The sequence below is a fragment of the Panthera pardus genome, unplaced genomic scaffold (assembly GCF_024362965.1).
Source record: "Panthera pardus isolate Hobbes unplaced genomic scaffold, ASM2436296v1 HiC_scaffold_12, whole genome shotgun sequence".
In the NCBI taxonomy this organism is placed as follows: Eukaryota; Metazoa; Chordata; class Mammalia; order Carnivora; family Felidae; genus Panthera; species Panthera pardus.
Window position 1 is genome coordinate 3,396,514 of NW_026526677.1, and position 12,677 is coordinate 3,409,190.

The window sequence follows — 12,677 nt, forward strand, 5'->3', positions numbered from 1 at the left end:
AGCAAAGTAAGTAGTAAAAAGGGCCGGTGTGCACACAGGCCTCCTAGGACCCTCTACCTCGCCTTCCTTCCACCCCCGTCTATAGGAACCCGGCCTCTCCCCTGGCAACGATACTCAGAGGCAACTTCTGAATCGACTTATTGGGGGCTAGAAAGATCTACTTAAAAAACACTTTGGATTAACAACGTATGGCGTTTCTCTTACACAGTGAACGGAACAGGTCCCGTGAGTCGGTAACACGGAGCCCACGGCCCAGGCGGGAGACAGGGCACAGCTCCCGTTCAGAAAAGACGGTGCGGATTCCACGGACACGGAATGTCCAGGAAGGGCAAACCCAGAAAGGAGGGGAGTCGGGTGCCTGGGGCAGGGGATCGGGGAGTGACCGCCAATGGGCGCAGGGGTTCTCTCTGGGAGACGGGGGGATTCTGACATGCGGCTCACAAACCTGAACGCACTGAAAACCACCCACCTACGTGCCTGAGATGGGGGACTCGTGAGATTTGTGAACCGTATCTCAATAAACTGGTTTTAAAAATCATGCAGGGTCACCTGGCTGGTTCCGTCGGTAGAACACGTGGCTCTTGATCTCAAGGTTGTGAGTTTGACTCCTGCTACTGGATGTACAGGCAGGCCTGTGACGCCTGCCACAATATAATCTCAACATCTCAAAATATAATCTCAAAAAAAACCAAAAACCACACAATGTGATATAAGTACTGTCCGCTGTGATAAAGAGAAGGGAAAGGGGTGGGGGCTAGGCTTGGGCAGATCCACAGTTTTAAGCAGACTTTGAGGGAACACCAGCTGGGGGGGGCGGGAGTGAGCCTGGGGGCACTGGCAGAAGGAACACTCCGAAGTGCAAAGGCCCTGAGGCAGCGACGTGCCGGCTCATCAGGAGGGAGAGCAGGAGGGGCGGTCAGCCTCGGGACCCTTGGTGAGGACCGCAGCCTGACTCCCAGGGAAACAGAAGCTGCTCTGGGGTTCAGAGTCCCAGGAGGGATGTGAATTCACGTTGGAAACGTCTTCCGCGGCTGGGAGGGACCTGGACGGGGTGGGAGCAGGAAGGCGGACCATGCCTCCCCGTCACGGCGGACAGCTGGCTAGCAGATGGGCCAGAGGGGAGGAGGAAGAAGTCAGGGTGACTCCAAGGCTGCGGGCGTCAGAAAGGGAAGGATGGAGCTGCCTTTGCGGGGTCGAGGGTCCGCAGGAGGGGCAGGCGTGGGGTCAACTTTGGAGTCCGGCCGCACGGGGACGACAAGGCGGTTCGGCATCTGGACGGGGAGGCTTGTCTGCAGGATCGTCCCCAAGTGTGGGTAACTGCAGACCAGAAATGTGTCCGAGGACAAAGCCCTGGGGCACCCCGCCATTTAAAAGTCCGGAGGAGAGAGTATCACGCATCAGGACCAAAAAGGGACAGGAGAACGGGGGTCCTGGGAGCGGCTGCTGAGAACGTTCCCAGGACAGATGTGGCGCCAGAACCTGGGGGCACGTCAGGTAAGACGCAGCTCCGGTCCCAGCCCCCGGGGATCCCCGAGGGGGCGTCGGCGGACTGGGGTGGGCCGGGCAGCCGGACGGAGCAGGTGCGTGAGGAAACAGCAACACAGCAGCCAACAGGCGGAGGCAAGCCCAACGTCCGTGAACAGACGAGTGGATGGACGAGGCCTGGCCCCACCCTGGACTGTCACTCGGCCCTGACAAGGAGGGACACCCTGACGCCTGCCACAACGTGGCTGGACCGGGGGGACGTGATGCCGAGTGAAACACACACAGAAGAACAGACCCCCCTGTGATCCTCCCGCACGAGGTCCCTACCACTACCCCGGGGCAAAACGCGTGAATCTGGATGGTCTGTGATCTGTGCTGCCCCCCACCCCCCGCCACCGCCGGGTCTTCCAGCGGCGGCGAGGGCAGCTTTTCCAGAAGTCTCAAAGCCCTGTCCTGCCACACGAGACGCCCGCCAGGGGAGGCCTGCCTCTGGCCGTGGCCTCTGGGGGGCCAGGTCTGCGGACGGCACGCGGCCCCTCCACGCCAGACGGCGAGGGGGGACGGCTCCACGGCACAAACCCGCATGACCAGGAGCGGACCGCCTCTCAGCTGGGCGGCCCACGTCTGCTCACCGAAGCTCCACCCGGTCAGGTCCACACCAGCCTCCGCACGCCCCGCGTTCGCCGGCTGCTTCTAGGTTACCGTGTCCGGCGGTCGGCCCAGGGCAGGCCCAGGAGCCAGGCCTCGCGTCCACCAGCCTCTCTGCTCACGAGTGTTGCTCTCTTGGACCTCGATTTACTGCACCCCAAAGGAAAACGGAGCCTGGGCTGCACGATAACCATCTCGGGATTTCGGAAGCATAGTTCAAAAACTGGATTTTTAAAGGAACGTTTTCTATTTTGCTTAGAATCCTTGTCCAAAAACTTGACAACATCAGAGCATAAATACAGTTCCCTCATAAAAAGTGCCTCTTAAAAGGGGGATCCTTAGTTGGTCTAGAGCTCACAAATTACAGGGTCAGGGGTCAGGGAGCCACCTTAAGTGAGTAAATCCCAAAACAAAATCAGCAAGCAAGTGGATCAAAAAAAGTTTATTTTGAATATTTAATTAAAAAAAAAACAAACCATACCTAGGACGTGTGCTACAGAAACTTAGATACAATAATTGCATATAAAACCCAACCTAACCGTGGTAAAGCAAGGACTATGCAGAAATGCACTCCAGGAAACGGACGCCAACATCTCGAACTCCGGAGACCGCCCCCCCCACAGACCTGGGAAGACACCACTGTGACCGTGGCAGGCGCGGACCCGGCCGCCAGGCCCCCAGGAGGGCGATGGCCCCCCGTGCAGCACCCGCGGGGGACATCTTGGCCGGGAGAAGTCCCTCTCCGCCCCACTTCTTAGCCGAGTCCGCCAATCCCATCCTACCGTCCTGACATGGTATTTTGGCACAAAGCGCAGGGGTGCCTCGACAAGAAGAACGTTTCTGGCAGTTTATGGCAGAGAAGGCACCTGCCTGCCCGCAGTGGTGGCCGTTTTCTCTCGCAACAGACGCAGAGCCGCGTGCGGCCAAGGGAGGCCCTCCGGTAACACACTGGGGACACTGCTTGGCAGGTGGCGGCAGTCGGGGGAGGGAGGCGGGAGGGGGACTGGGCCTGGGGAACAAGTCCCGGGGGCCTCCCAGCACAGGGTGCTCCCATCTGGAGACACAGCCACCGCCCTCTACCCTCCCCTTGGTCCTGACCTCCCGTCAGGCCTCCCTCCTCCTGGGACGGCAAGCCCCACCCAACACCCACACGACCACGTCCGTCAGGGGCCCCGAACGCCGCCACCGAGGGGCGAGACGGTCCCCCAAATAGCTCCATGTGACGATTTGGCAAAAAAAAAAAAAAAAAAAAAAAAAAAGGAAAAGAAAAAGAAAGAAAATACCTCGAATGCGTAAAATCAATGACCCAAGTCCTCCTAAGGAACGTGATTACAATATATTAGCAAATTCTGTGGCATAAACATTTCCAAAAGCATCAGCAGAAGTATTAAATATAAAAGCGGTACGTCCACGGCCCTCCCGGCCCCGGAAACCCACGGACGGCGGGAGTGACGCGTGGCGCGGGGCCGGCGGGCCTACTGCCGCAGCTCCACGTAGTTGGCCGGGAAGAGCCCGTACCTGCCCTTACAGAGCCCCCGCCACCAGCCGTCATCGATCATCTCTATGTTGGTGATGATGTCGTCGGGGTCGAAGGAGATCTCGTCGTCACCCGCTAGGGAAGAGGAGGATGCAGAGAAAGGACGGTGAACCGCAGGGTCTCCCGCCACGGGCCCCGCCGGGCAGACACCTGGACCTCTGCACCCGGGCCGCGCAGCACAGCACGCGTGCCCAGGCTCCGGACGCCAGGCTCCCCCCACTCTCCCACCGCACAGGGGACTTTCACGGGGCGCACAGGGGAGCCCAGACGGCAGCCCGAGCGACACAGCACCAGGATCAACCCACCAGGTCGTACAAATTACAGACGCCCAATTTCACAAAACCCACACCCAGGCACCCAAGCGCGTGGGCACGTCCGTAAGCCGCAGGAGGGGAGCGGGAAACTCTCCGAGGCCGCCCCCTCACAGGAGCATGGCCTCAGGCGGGCCGGGGGTCAGCCCGGGAGGAGAGGCGGTGGGGTGATGCGGAGCGGAGGGAAGCGGCCCCGACAGGACACGAGGTGCCCGGACGGCCGGGAAAACGTGGCTAGTCCGCAGGCATCCTGGCATCTCAGTGCCGACTGTCTCACTTGGAGGGGGGACCGTGCCTTTAGTGTGGGCAGCATCCTTGGGTTTGGGGAATTCACACTGGGGTCTGTAGGCGCAGGGACAACACTGCGGCCACGAGTGATGGGAGGTTCGGGGAGGTGCGGAAATGCAGAGAAAGGGGGCATTTTTGTGACTGTGAGATCATCCCAAGCTTTTAAACGCTGTAACAATGCTCTCGGAGTCAAACTCCCAAGAGCGGAGTGGCTGTGGAAACGAGTGCCAATGGGCACGTGGGCATCTCACCAGCCTGGTAGTCGTAGAGGGCGACAGCCGTGATCCCAAGGTCGTTTTCGTATTCGTCGTAGGTGTTCTCCTCTAAAGATAAACCAAGACAAGAGCTGAGGAGTAAGGGCAGCACCACGGAGCTGCTCCGCCGTTAATTTCTTGCCCGCGAGGCCTCCCGGGGCGGGAGAGGCCGTGGGGGGTGCCGGGCGAGAATCAGGAGGAAGGACTCCGGCTTCTGAGGAACAAACCCACCCCTTCCCAACGCCGACACCACCAGGCGCGCACGGTGACCCGGACGGGTACCGTGACGGCTTTCAGAGAATGGTTTTTAAAGGTTTAAAGGTTTAGTACTTTCAGGAAGGGTCACGTCGTGGTTAAGTGACTGGCAAGCCGTGGGGGGACCGCGCTGCCCAAATGCCCCCAGTCCCGCTTGGGGAAGAGGTAAGACTCCATCGTGAGGTGTGCTGTTTGGATTCAGGTTAAATCTGTCCAAACGTATTGAACGAAACCTCGTCTTTAAAGATAAGAGACCGATTTCGGTGTCCGTCCCGCCGAAGCGTCTATAAACTCTTCGGGGTGTATGGAAGCTGTTCCCGAAGACCTCAAGACACTCCGGCCTCCCGGAGCCCGGCTGTCACCAGCTTCCACTTTGGAGAGAGAGCAGCAGAGACCCCTGCTTCCCACTCGGCCCCGCGGGCAGCCCCAGAGCAGCAGGGCCTTCCAGAAACCACACCCGAGAGGTCGGGTGCCCTCCCGGCAGGGGGGTGGACACCCCACAAGCAGGGGGAAGGTGGAAGGGGCCAGGCAACAGGGTGATGGACATTCTCGCGAAGGAGCGGAGGCAGAGGGGGACGTGGCAGGCGCCCCTGTGCCCATACCTGCTTGATAGTGGCCCGGGGCCTCGGCGGCCTCGTAGACGGCGTCCGGGGCGTAGGCCAGGCCCTGCTGGCCACCAGCCTCTCGGTAGTCGGCGGCCTCCACGCTGTACGTGGGCTGCGGCTCAGCCTTGAACGAAACCGCGTCCTGGGGGAGGGGAGCGTCGAGGAGACATCTGCTGTGGCCGGCAACGAGTCCCGACACGCAGCTCTGTCTCAGTCCTAGCGGGATCGGCCACGTGCACGCGCGAACGAGGAGGCCTCGCACCCGCCGACGTTCAAAGAACACTCGGACTCCAGTCGCGGCGAAGCAGCGTGAAGGGGCCACGTGCCATTTCCTGCCGAGTAACTTCCCCCCATCACGGGCCCCCCACACCCGCAAGTAGGGCTGCAGGGCCTACGAGTCCAGGGGGCACGGCCGCCGTGCAGAGGGAGAGGCAGCCTGGACAGGGCCCCGGTGGCCACGTGACCCTGGGCCACCCCCGGGACCCAGACGCGCCGTCTGACGCTCTCCCGGGTTCACGAGCGACCCAGACGGCTCACCCCCTCAAGTCGCAGCTGAGCTGAGCTGCGTTCTGTCCCTCACACCCCGGTGGCCTCTGATGATCTCCTGGTGAGAAGGTGGGCACGGGAAGCGGGGCAGTGGCCGCGGGGACGGAGGGGACGGGATGCAGGGCTCGGCCAGGAGTGGTCATGGGCCCGGGGCCAGGGGTGCCCCCGAGAGGCGGAGAGCCCAGTAATTCAGAGACACAGGTTCTGGGGCACAGGTGGGCGGTCACGAGGCACCGATGACGAGACTGAGGAGTAAGGGCCGAGGACAGTCTCTGGGGAACACAGTGTGCAAGGGGGACTGAGGGAAGGAGAGCGGGGAGGGCGGCCGGCGAAGCCAGGTCACGGGGTGGGTGGCAGGTGGGTGCCGGGACACAGGCGTCCAGGAGGGAGAGTGGGTCACAGAGTAAGTGACATGAAGACCAGAACCCACATCCGCGGCATCAGGGGATCCACCGGGAGGCGACGGACTGGCTGAGCGCTGTGCCCCCCCACCCTCCCCCAGCGCTCACGAAGGCTACTCTCCAGGCCACCCTCTCGGGTCGGGCACCAAACGGAGTATGTGGGGGTCCCTCCCCGTGCACGGTGGCTTCAACAGGGGAAGGGCGTCTTTGGAGAGTCGGAGACTCGTTCGCAAACTGAATGAAAACACCAACCTCATAGACGGGGCTTGAGGGCGGCCTCTCCTCAGCCGGCTGAGGGGTGGGAGACGCCGGGGGGGTTTGCTTTTGGGCTTGGGCCTGGGCTTGCTCCTGTAATCGAGAGACAAGAAAGGGTCGTCACCGGGCCACCTCCACACCAGGACTTCCCAGGGAAAGGCCACAGCCGAGCGCACACTACAGCCAAGTGCGGGGAGGACTAAGCACAGAGACAAGCGCCTGGGACCGAGAGAACAAGGTGGCGTGAAGGTCAGGCATTATCAGAGACGGGACGTCAGGGGCGCAGCCCTCCTGCCGCCACCACGGGCCGAAGAGGGTGGGCACAGCCGTGCAGAGAGCACGGCAACAGCACGGCCGCCCCGCGCCCCGCATACACCCGATCTAGGGGTTCGGAAAGGACGTCGCGGCTCTGAGCTCACGCTGGAATGACGGACGCTTCTGGGGCCCTGAAAACGGGGTGAGCGTGCTCTGCGCGGAGGACGCGCACGGGAACCCCTGGGGCCAGAAGGTGGACAGCGGAGGACAGAACAACGGCGCCTCGAAGGCGCGGACGGCACGTCCCCCAGATCCCGGGGGGGGGCGACCTCACACGGCCAGAGGGACCGAGGGTGTAAGAGGTTCGACAGGAGACGAGACGGCCATGGGCTCCCTGGAGCCCGATGGAACCACAGGGCTCCTTCCTTCCCGGAGAGAGGCAGGCATGTGCGAGGCGGACGAGGACACGCGGTCCCAGAAGCGGAGGCTGGAAGGGGCCCCGAGCCAGGGAAGGCGGGCGCCTCGAGAAGCGGGCGAAGGCGAGGGGGCGGATGGCCCCCCGGAGCCTCCACAGCTGAGAGAGGATAAACGCGTGTTGCCTCCACCGCGGCCGTGACCGTGGGGCGTGGCGGCCCCAGGAAGGCAGCGCCGGCTGCCAGCCTGCGCGGTGGAGCCGTCGTGACCGAACCGCTGAGACGGAGACCGAGAGAGGGCGGCCGGCGCCCCGGGGCCACGCGCCAGGCAGCGGCAGCACCGTCAAGCACACAGGCTGCTCGGAACCACCCACGGGTGAGGCTCCCAAGGCTGGACGGGCTTGTGTCCGGGCCGCCGCACACGTGCGACTCGCCGTACGAGGCTCCACGGCGGCCCGTCAAAGCGCCTGGCCGCGCGCCCTTCTCGTGGGAGCTACGGACACCCGATGGCCCGGCACGCGTGGATTCGCGAAGACCGGCCCGCCCGCCAACGGGAGCCTCCCACAGCCGAGAGGACTCCGGGGTGAGGGGCGCTGGGCTGGGAGTCGCGCACGGGGAGGAGCAGACGACAGGGCAGGGGCCGGAAGCGGGGACGACACGGCAGAAGGGGCGGCGGGGGGCTCGAAGCAAAGGCGCGAGCGAGGCAGAACCGCGGACGCGGCCCTTCTCCAGCCGCCCGGCCCTTTGAACCTTGCGGGCGCTGACGGGCCTCGGCGGTTAAAGCCTCGAGGCGTAACGTGAGGAAGGTGTTAATCACTTGCCGAAAGAAAAGCAACACGGGCGCCCGGTGGTTGAGCGTCCAACGCTTGATTTTTGGCTCAGGTCACAATCTCGCGGTTCGAGAGTTCAAGCCCCACATCGGGCTCTGCGCTCACAGCACAGGCGGGACGTCAGGGGCGCAGCCCTCCGGCCGAACCCGCTTGGGATTCTCTCTCCCCCTCCCCCACCCGTGTTCTGTCTCTCTCTCAAAGTAAAGACATAAACGTAAAAAAATAAACAACAAAAGAAACAATTACACCAACGTGCTGTTACGCTGCGCGCACTGAAACTTTCGGGGCTTGCTCATGCCTCGGGTGCCCGGTGCACGTTCACACTCTCCCCCACCCGTCTCCCCTCGCTGGGGGTTCTCGGGGCCCAAACCACCGATCTGGGGAGGAAGGGCCCACGGAACTAAACACGGCTCCCGTGCCCTCTGACTCCGCGTAGCAGCCCTCCAGAGAGCGGCGGTGAGCTGCTCCACGCCCGTTCACAGGGGGCCGTGGGGCCGTGGCGCACAGGCTGCCTGGCTAGTAGGTGACGTGCCACGGACGTCCGGTCCACGCAGACAAGGCGGAGGACGGGACGAGCCCACGCCCTCCTGCTCGCGTCCGCCCCCCGCCCCCACCTTCTCTGGCAACACGCGGGACACAGAACACAGGCGACAGCAACAGACCAGGAAGAGAAAGCAGCAAGGGTCACACGAGAAGCAGAAAGCAGGGCGGCCGCTTCACGGGGGGCTCCTTTCGCACCCTCGGCCCTCTCCCCGGGGGGAGAGGTCCAGAGGCGACAGGTCGGAACAGACACGGCCAGGGGCACATCGGGACAGGGCTCAGCGGCGGGCAGGCTTGCGGGCCAGCAGCATGGCGGACCGTCCGGCACCAGGCAGCCAAAGGCTCCCTTACGTGTGGGGTGAAGCCCCGGGGCTCCTGAGAGCACGGCCCGCAGTTAGGGCTCAAACCCGGTCCTTCCGGGACCTGCTGGACTCACGTGTAGCTGCCTCCGGGCCTCTTCCTGCTCCCGTCTCTCCTTGGCCATCCTCTGCGCCCTCTCCGCTTCCGCCTTCCGCCTGTCCTCCTGCTCCTTCTCCTTCGCCAGGTTTTCAAAGTTCGCTCTGATGTTGCTGGTTCTGCTGTTTGCTGCAGGGGGGAGGAGAGAGGGGCACGGCTGGCGTCAGAGCAGCGACGGCTCCCCTGGACCGGAGCACCGCGGGAGCCAACCAGGCGTGGAGGCGTCCCCCGGCGGCCCGCCTCCGGGCCACTCTGTCGTCTGCACGCGGTGCAGGACCACGGGACAGCAGAGGCCTCGCACCTGGAGCATTTCGTGTTCCGATCGGCAGCACTTTCTCCCTAAGGATGCCCTCGACAAAACAGCAAGCACTGATGTGCCGCTCGCGTCCGCCCCCCGCCCCCACCTTCTCAGGCTCGAGCCCTGAGAACACGTCTGTCCACCTCCTGAGACGGGCGGGAGGGGCTGCAGGCGCAAGCCCTGTGGTCTCGAGGAAAACCACTGGTGCGGCTGAGGCGCACGCCAATCTGATTCTCCACGGAACATTCTCTGGCCTGGAATAACCGACGGGGCCTGAGCACACGCGGGCTGGCCTGTGGCAGACACGTCTCTAAAACGACGGAACGGAGTCCGTCGTGTGCACTTATCGGGCAACGGCAAAGTCACGCTTCCAAGAAAAGTCACGATTGTGGAAAACTCGGACCCGCTACTGCGAGCGTGACATTTCCCCCATTTTCCCTGGAGATGCTGACAAGATGGAGAATTCCATTAACGAACATAAGCTGGGGTTTTGTACAATGAAAAGGAACACCACGTTTCAAAGATCGGCTGAACTCAGTGGCCTAGTACTTTCCAAACGCCCACCGCGTGCTACAGAACCAGGCCACTCTGTGCGGGCACCTAACCCCCAAGACAAGCGGGGAACCCCCGCCCGTCTGAGAGCGGAATCGTGAAAGAGCGTCCAGGGACCCGAGGAGCGACCGCCACGCCCTTCTCGCCTCCGCCTGTGCATCTGAGGGAGTCCAATCGCCTTCCTAAACGTGATTGGCCACAAGACACTGAAGGCAGAAGCAGCCGTGAGAATAAAGACCTTGCGCCAAGCCAATGCCAATGCCACACTTCCACGCGGTTGGGAAAACGTACTTACTTTTTGCACGGAGAACGTCATTACGTGAACGCGTAACATTTTATCGTTACTCGTAACATCTGAGGTTCTCGGGTTTTTGTTTCTCTTAATGTTTGTTTATTTTTGAAAGAGAGAAACAGACCAGGAGAAGGGGAGGGGCGGAGAGAGAGGGAGACCCAGAATCCGAAGCAGGCTCCAGGCTCTGAGCTGTCAGCACAGAGCCCCACACTGGGCTCCAACCGATGAACTGTGAGATCATGACCTGAGCTGAAGTCAGACACTCAACCCACCGAGCCACTCAGGCGCCCCCTTAAATTCTTGGTTTAACCTCACTACAGTAGAGATCAGGAGACGCAACCCCCACACACAAAAGCTCTCGGGGGCCCTCAATGATCCCCACGAGTGTGCAAGTGTCCCGAGGCCACCGAATCTGAGAAACACTGACCCAGGGAGCCAAGGGGACACTCGGCTTCCTATCGTCGATTTGCCACTTTCCATACGGTTTCCCCAGCTCGACAAACTCTCTAGGGCCTGGCCCACGTGACGGAAGGGCCTAAGGAGGCCTTTTCTCATAGCAGCCACCTCCGGGGACGGGGCGTGTGCAGCCTGTGCGGGGCCAGGGGACAGACGAGGCGGGAAGGTCTCCGTCAGCCTCTGCGCAGGCTGGCGGCACACTCCTCACACCAGAGCCACGGCTGACGCGGGCACCGGAGAACCTCCCAGAACCTGGTCCCGGCAGTGAGAAGGGCCCTTGCGGACGGGCGGTTAACCCGGCCCTGCCTCGGGAGGCGCCCCCAACACAGACCCCGTCGCCAGACGGCTGCCACCACGGCTGACGGGAGCCTGCGGGCGTCCGCGGGGACAGGCGGGCCTTCCGCCCGAGGGGGGCGAAACGCTGTCCCTGGAGGGAACAGAACCAGGGCGCCCTCCGCTGCCCCAGCCGCTCCCAGCCGGCACCGTGCCCCCTGCGGGAGCCCCATGCGATGCCGGGTCCGTCCACCAGAACTCACCTGCCTCGACGGGGATGGTCTTCTGATAAGCAGGGGCCCCCTGGGCGACATCCTCGAAGGTGGAAGCATTCTAGCAAGAGAGAAGCGGGACACTCAGGGGAGCACCCCCCTCGCCCTCCACGGCCCGTGCGGGCTCCTACCGCAACGCAGGAGCCCGCCGGCCCCACGCCCACCTCTCCGCCCGGCATCAGGGTGTACGGCGTCAGGGCGGGAAGATGACCCCGCGGGACCCTGCACCGGCGGAGATGCGTCATCATGCACCCACGTGGACCCACACGGGGGCAACGTCAGGAGCGCACCCCATCTCAGCCGCGCGAGCCTGGGCGACGGACACACGTCAGCACAGGTTTGGGGCTGTGACAAACGCATCGCCCCGGCAGGGGTGCAGATAACTGGTCAGGGGAGAGGGTGGGCCCGAGTGAGGGCAGGCGTGTCCGCCAGACGTCCGGAGCGTCCTCTCACGTCTGCTAAAACTGCTCTAAGACAAACTGCCAAAAAGCTACCCCAAAACTACGCATCGGCCGGCATCCGGGCCATCATAACCCAAGCGTGTGCTCCTCCCAAGCCCCTCGCCCACCCCCCTCCTCGGCCACCGAGAGGGGCTTGAGAGCCGGCAGGAGCCCCGATGCCTCTGCTGGGCCACGTTCAGGACTCCCCGGGCCACGTTCGAGCCTCGCTGGGCCTTATCGCCCACGTTTCCCCAGGCACGAGACCCCCCCGCCCCCTGCCTCGTCGATTTTGGAGGACAAACTGTCCCAGCAAAGCGACAGTGTGACTGTCGGATCCAGACGCGCAGAAGGGCTCACGGAGAGCACCAGCCATCCTCGGTTTCCCTGTCAAGGAAACAGGCCTGAGGCTCAGGACGCTGCCCGTTTTCTGACACACAAACGAGGAGAAAGGGGCCCCGAGGTGGGGAGCAGGGCAACCCAAGCTCCCCTGGCCGCCGGAAACCTCTGAGAGGGGCGTGCGCCCCTGGCCCACCTGCTCTGCCCCTCCCGGGCCGGCGGCCCCCCGGTCCCGGTGCCCGCAGCACAGAGGGGTCACCGAGCCACCCCTGCCTCGTCTGCAAGGCGGGGCTGCTGGCCGTGTGACCAGACCTGCCCCATCCCGGACACCCCCTCCCAAACTGCCAGTGTGGGCCATGCCGCTTTCCAGGAACACCCCACGCCACCCCCGCCCCTCCCCCACCCCGTCCTTGAGGGAGGAGGGCGTCAGCGCCCTCCTGACTGTTCCCTGTGGGTCCCGCTGCACCACGGCCTGCCCCGTCCAGCCGATTCTCCGGCACGCCGCTCAGGGTCGTCGCCGTCGCCGCCCCGGCCGGGGGCTGCCTCCTCCCCATCACCGCATCCTGCCTCCTCACTGACCACGACCCCCTCCCTCCACCCCCCTCCTCTGGTCCCGCCTGCCGGGCACCCCTCCACCACTGCCGCCGTGGACCCGAGTCCCAGCGACCCACCTCACTCA

At 63.5% G+C, this 12,677-nt stretch overlaps 1 protein-coding gene across 4 annotated transcripts in view; it reads right to left on the reverse strand.

Annotated features, from left to right (window-relative positions):
• Positions 1 to 3,450: 3,450 nt before the first annotated feature.
• The window catches only part of CTTN (cortactin), a 29,999-nt gene continuing 20,772 nt past the window's right edge, over positions 3,451 to 12,677 (reverse strand). For 3 of the 4 annotated variants that reach the window (XM_053899342.1, XM_053899339.1, XM_053899341.1), the window contains 6 exons: positions 11,214 to 11,283; positions 9,060 to 9,208; positions 6,583 to 6,678; positions 5,381 to 5,525; positions 4,521 to 4,592; positions 3,451 to 3,745 (listed from right to left, as the gene is read on the reverse strand). In XM_053899342.1, the coding sequence (XP_053755317.1) occupies positions 3,609 to 3,745; positions 4,521 to 4,592; positions 5,381 to 5,525; positions 6,583 to 6,678; positions 9,060 to 9,208; positions 11,214 to 11,283 (669 nt within the window). In that variant the 3' untranslated portion in view covers positions 3,451 to 3,608. Of the gene's footprint in view, positions 3,746 to 4,520; positions 4,593 to 5,380; positions 5,526 to 6,582; positions 6,679 to 9,046; positions 9,209 to 11,213; positions 11,284 to 12,677 lie in introns of all 4 variants that reach the window. The other variant, XM_053899340.1, reaches the window with a different exon arrangement.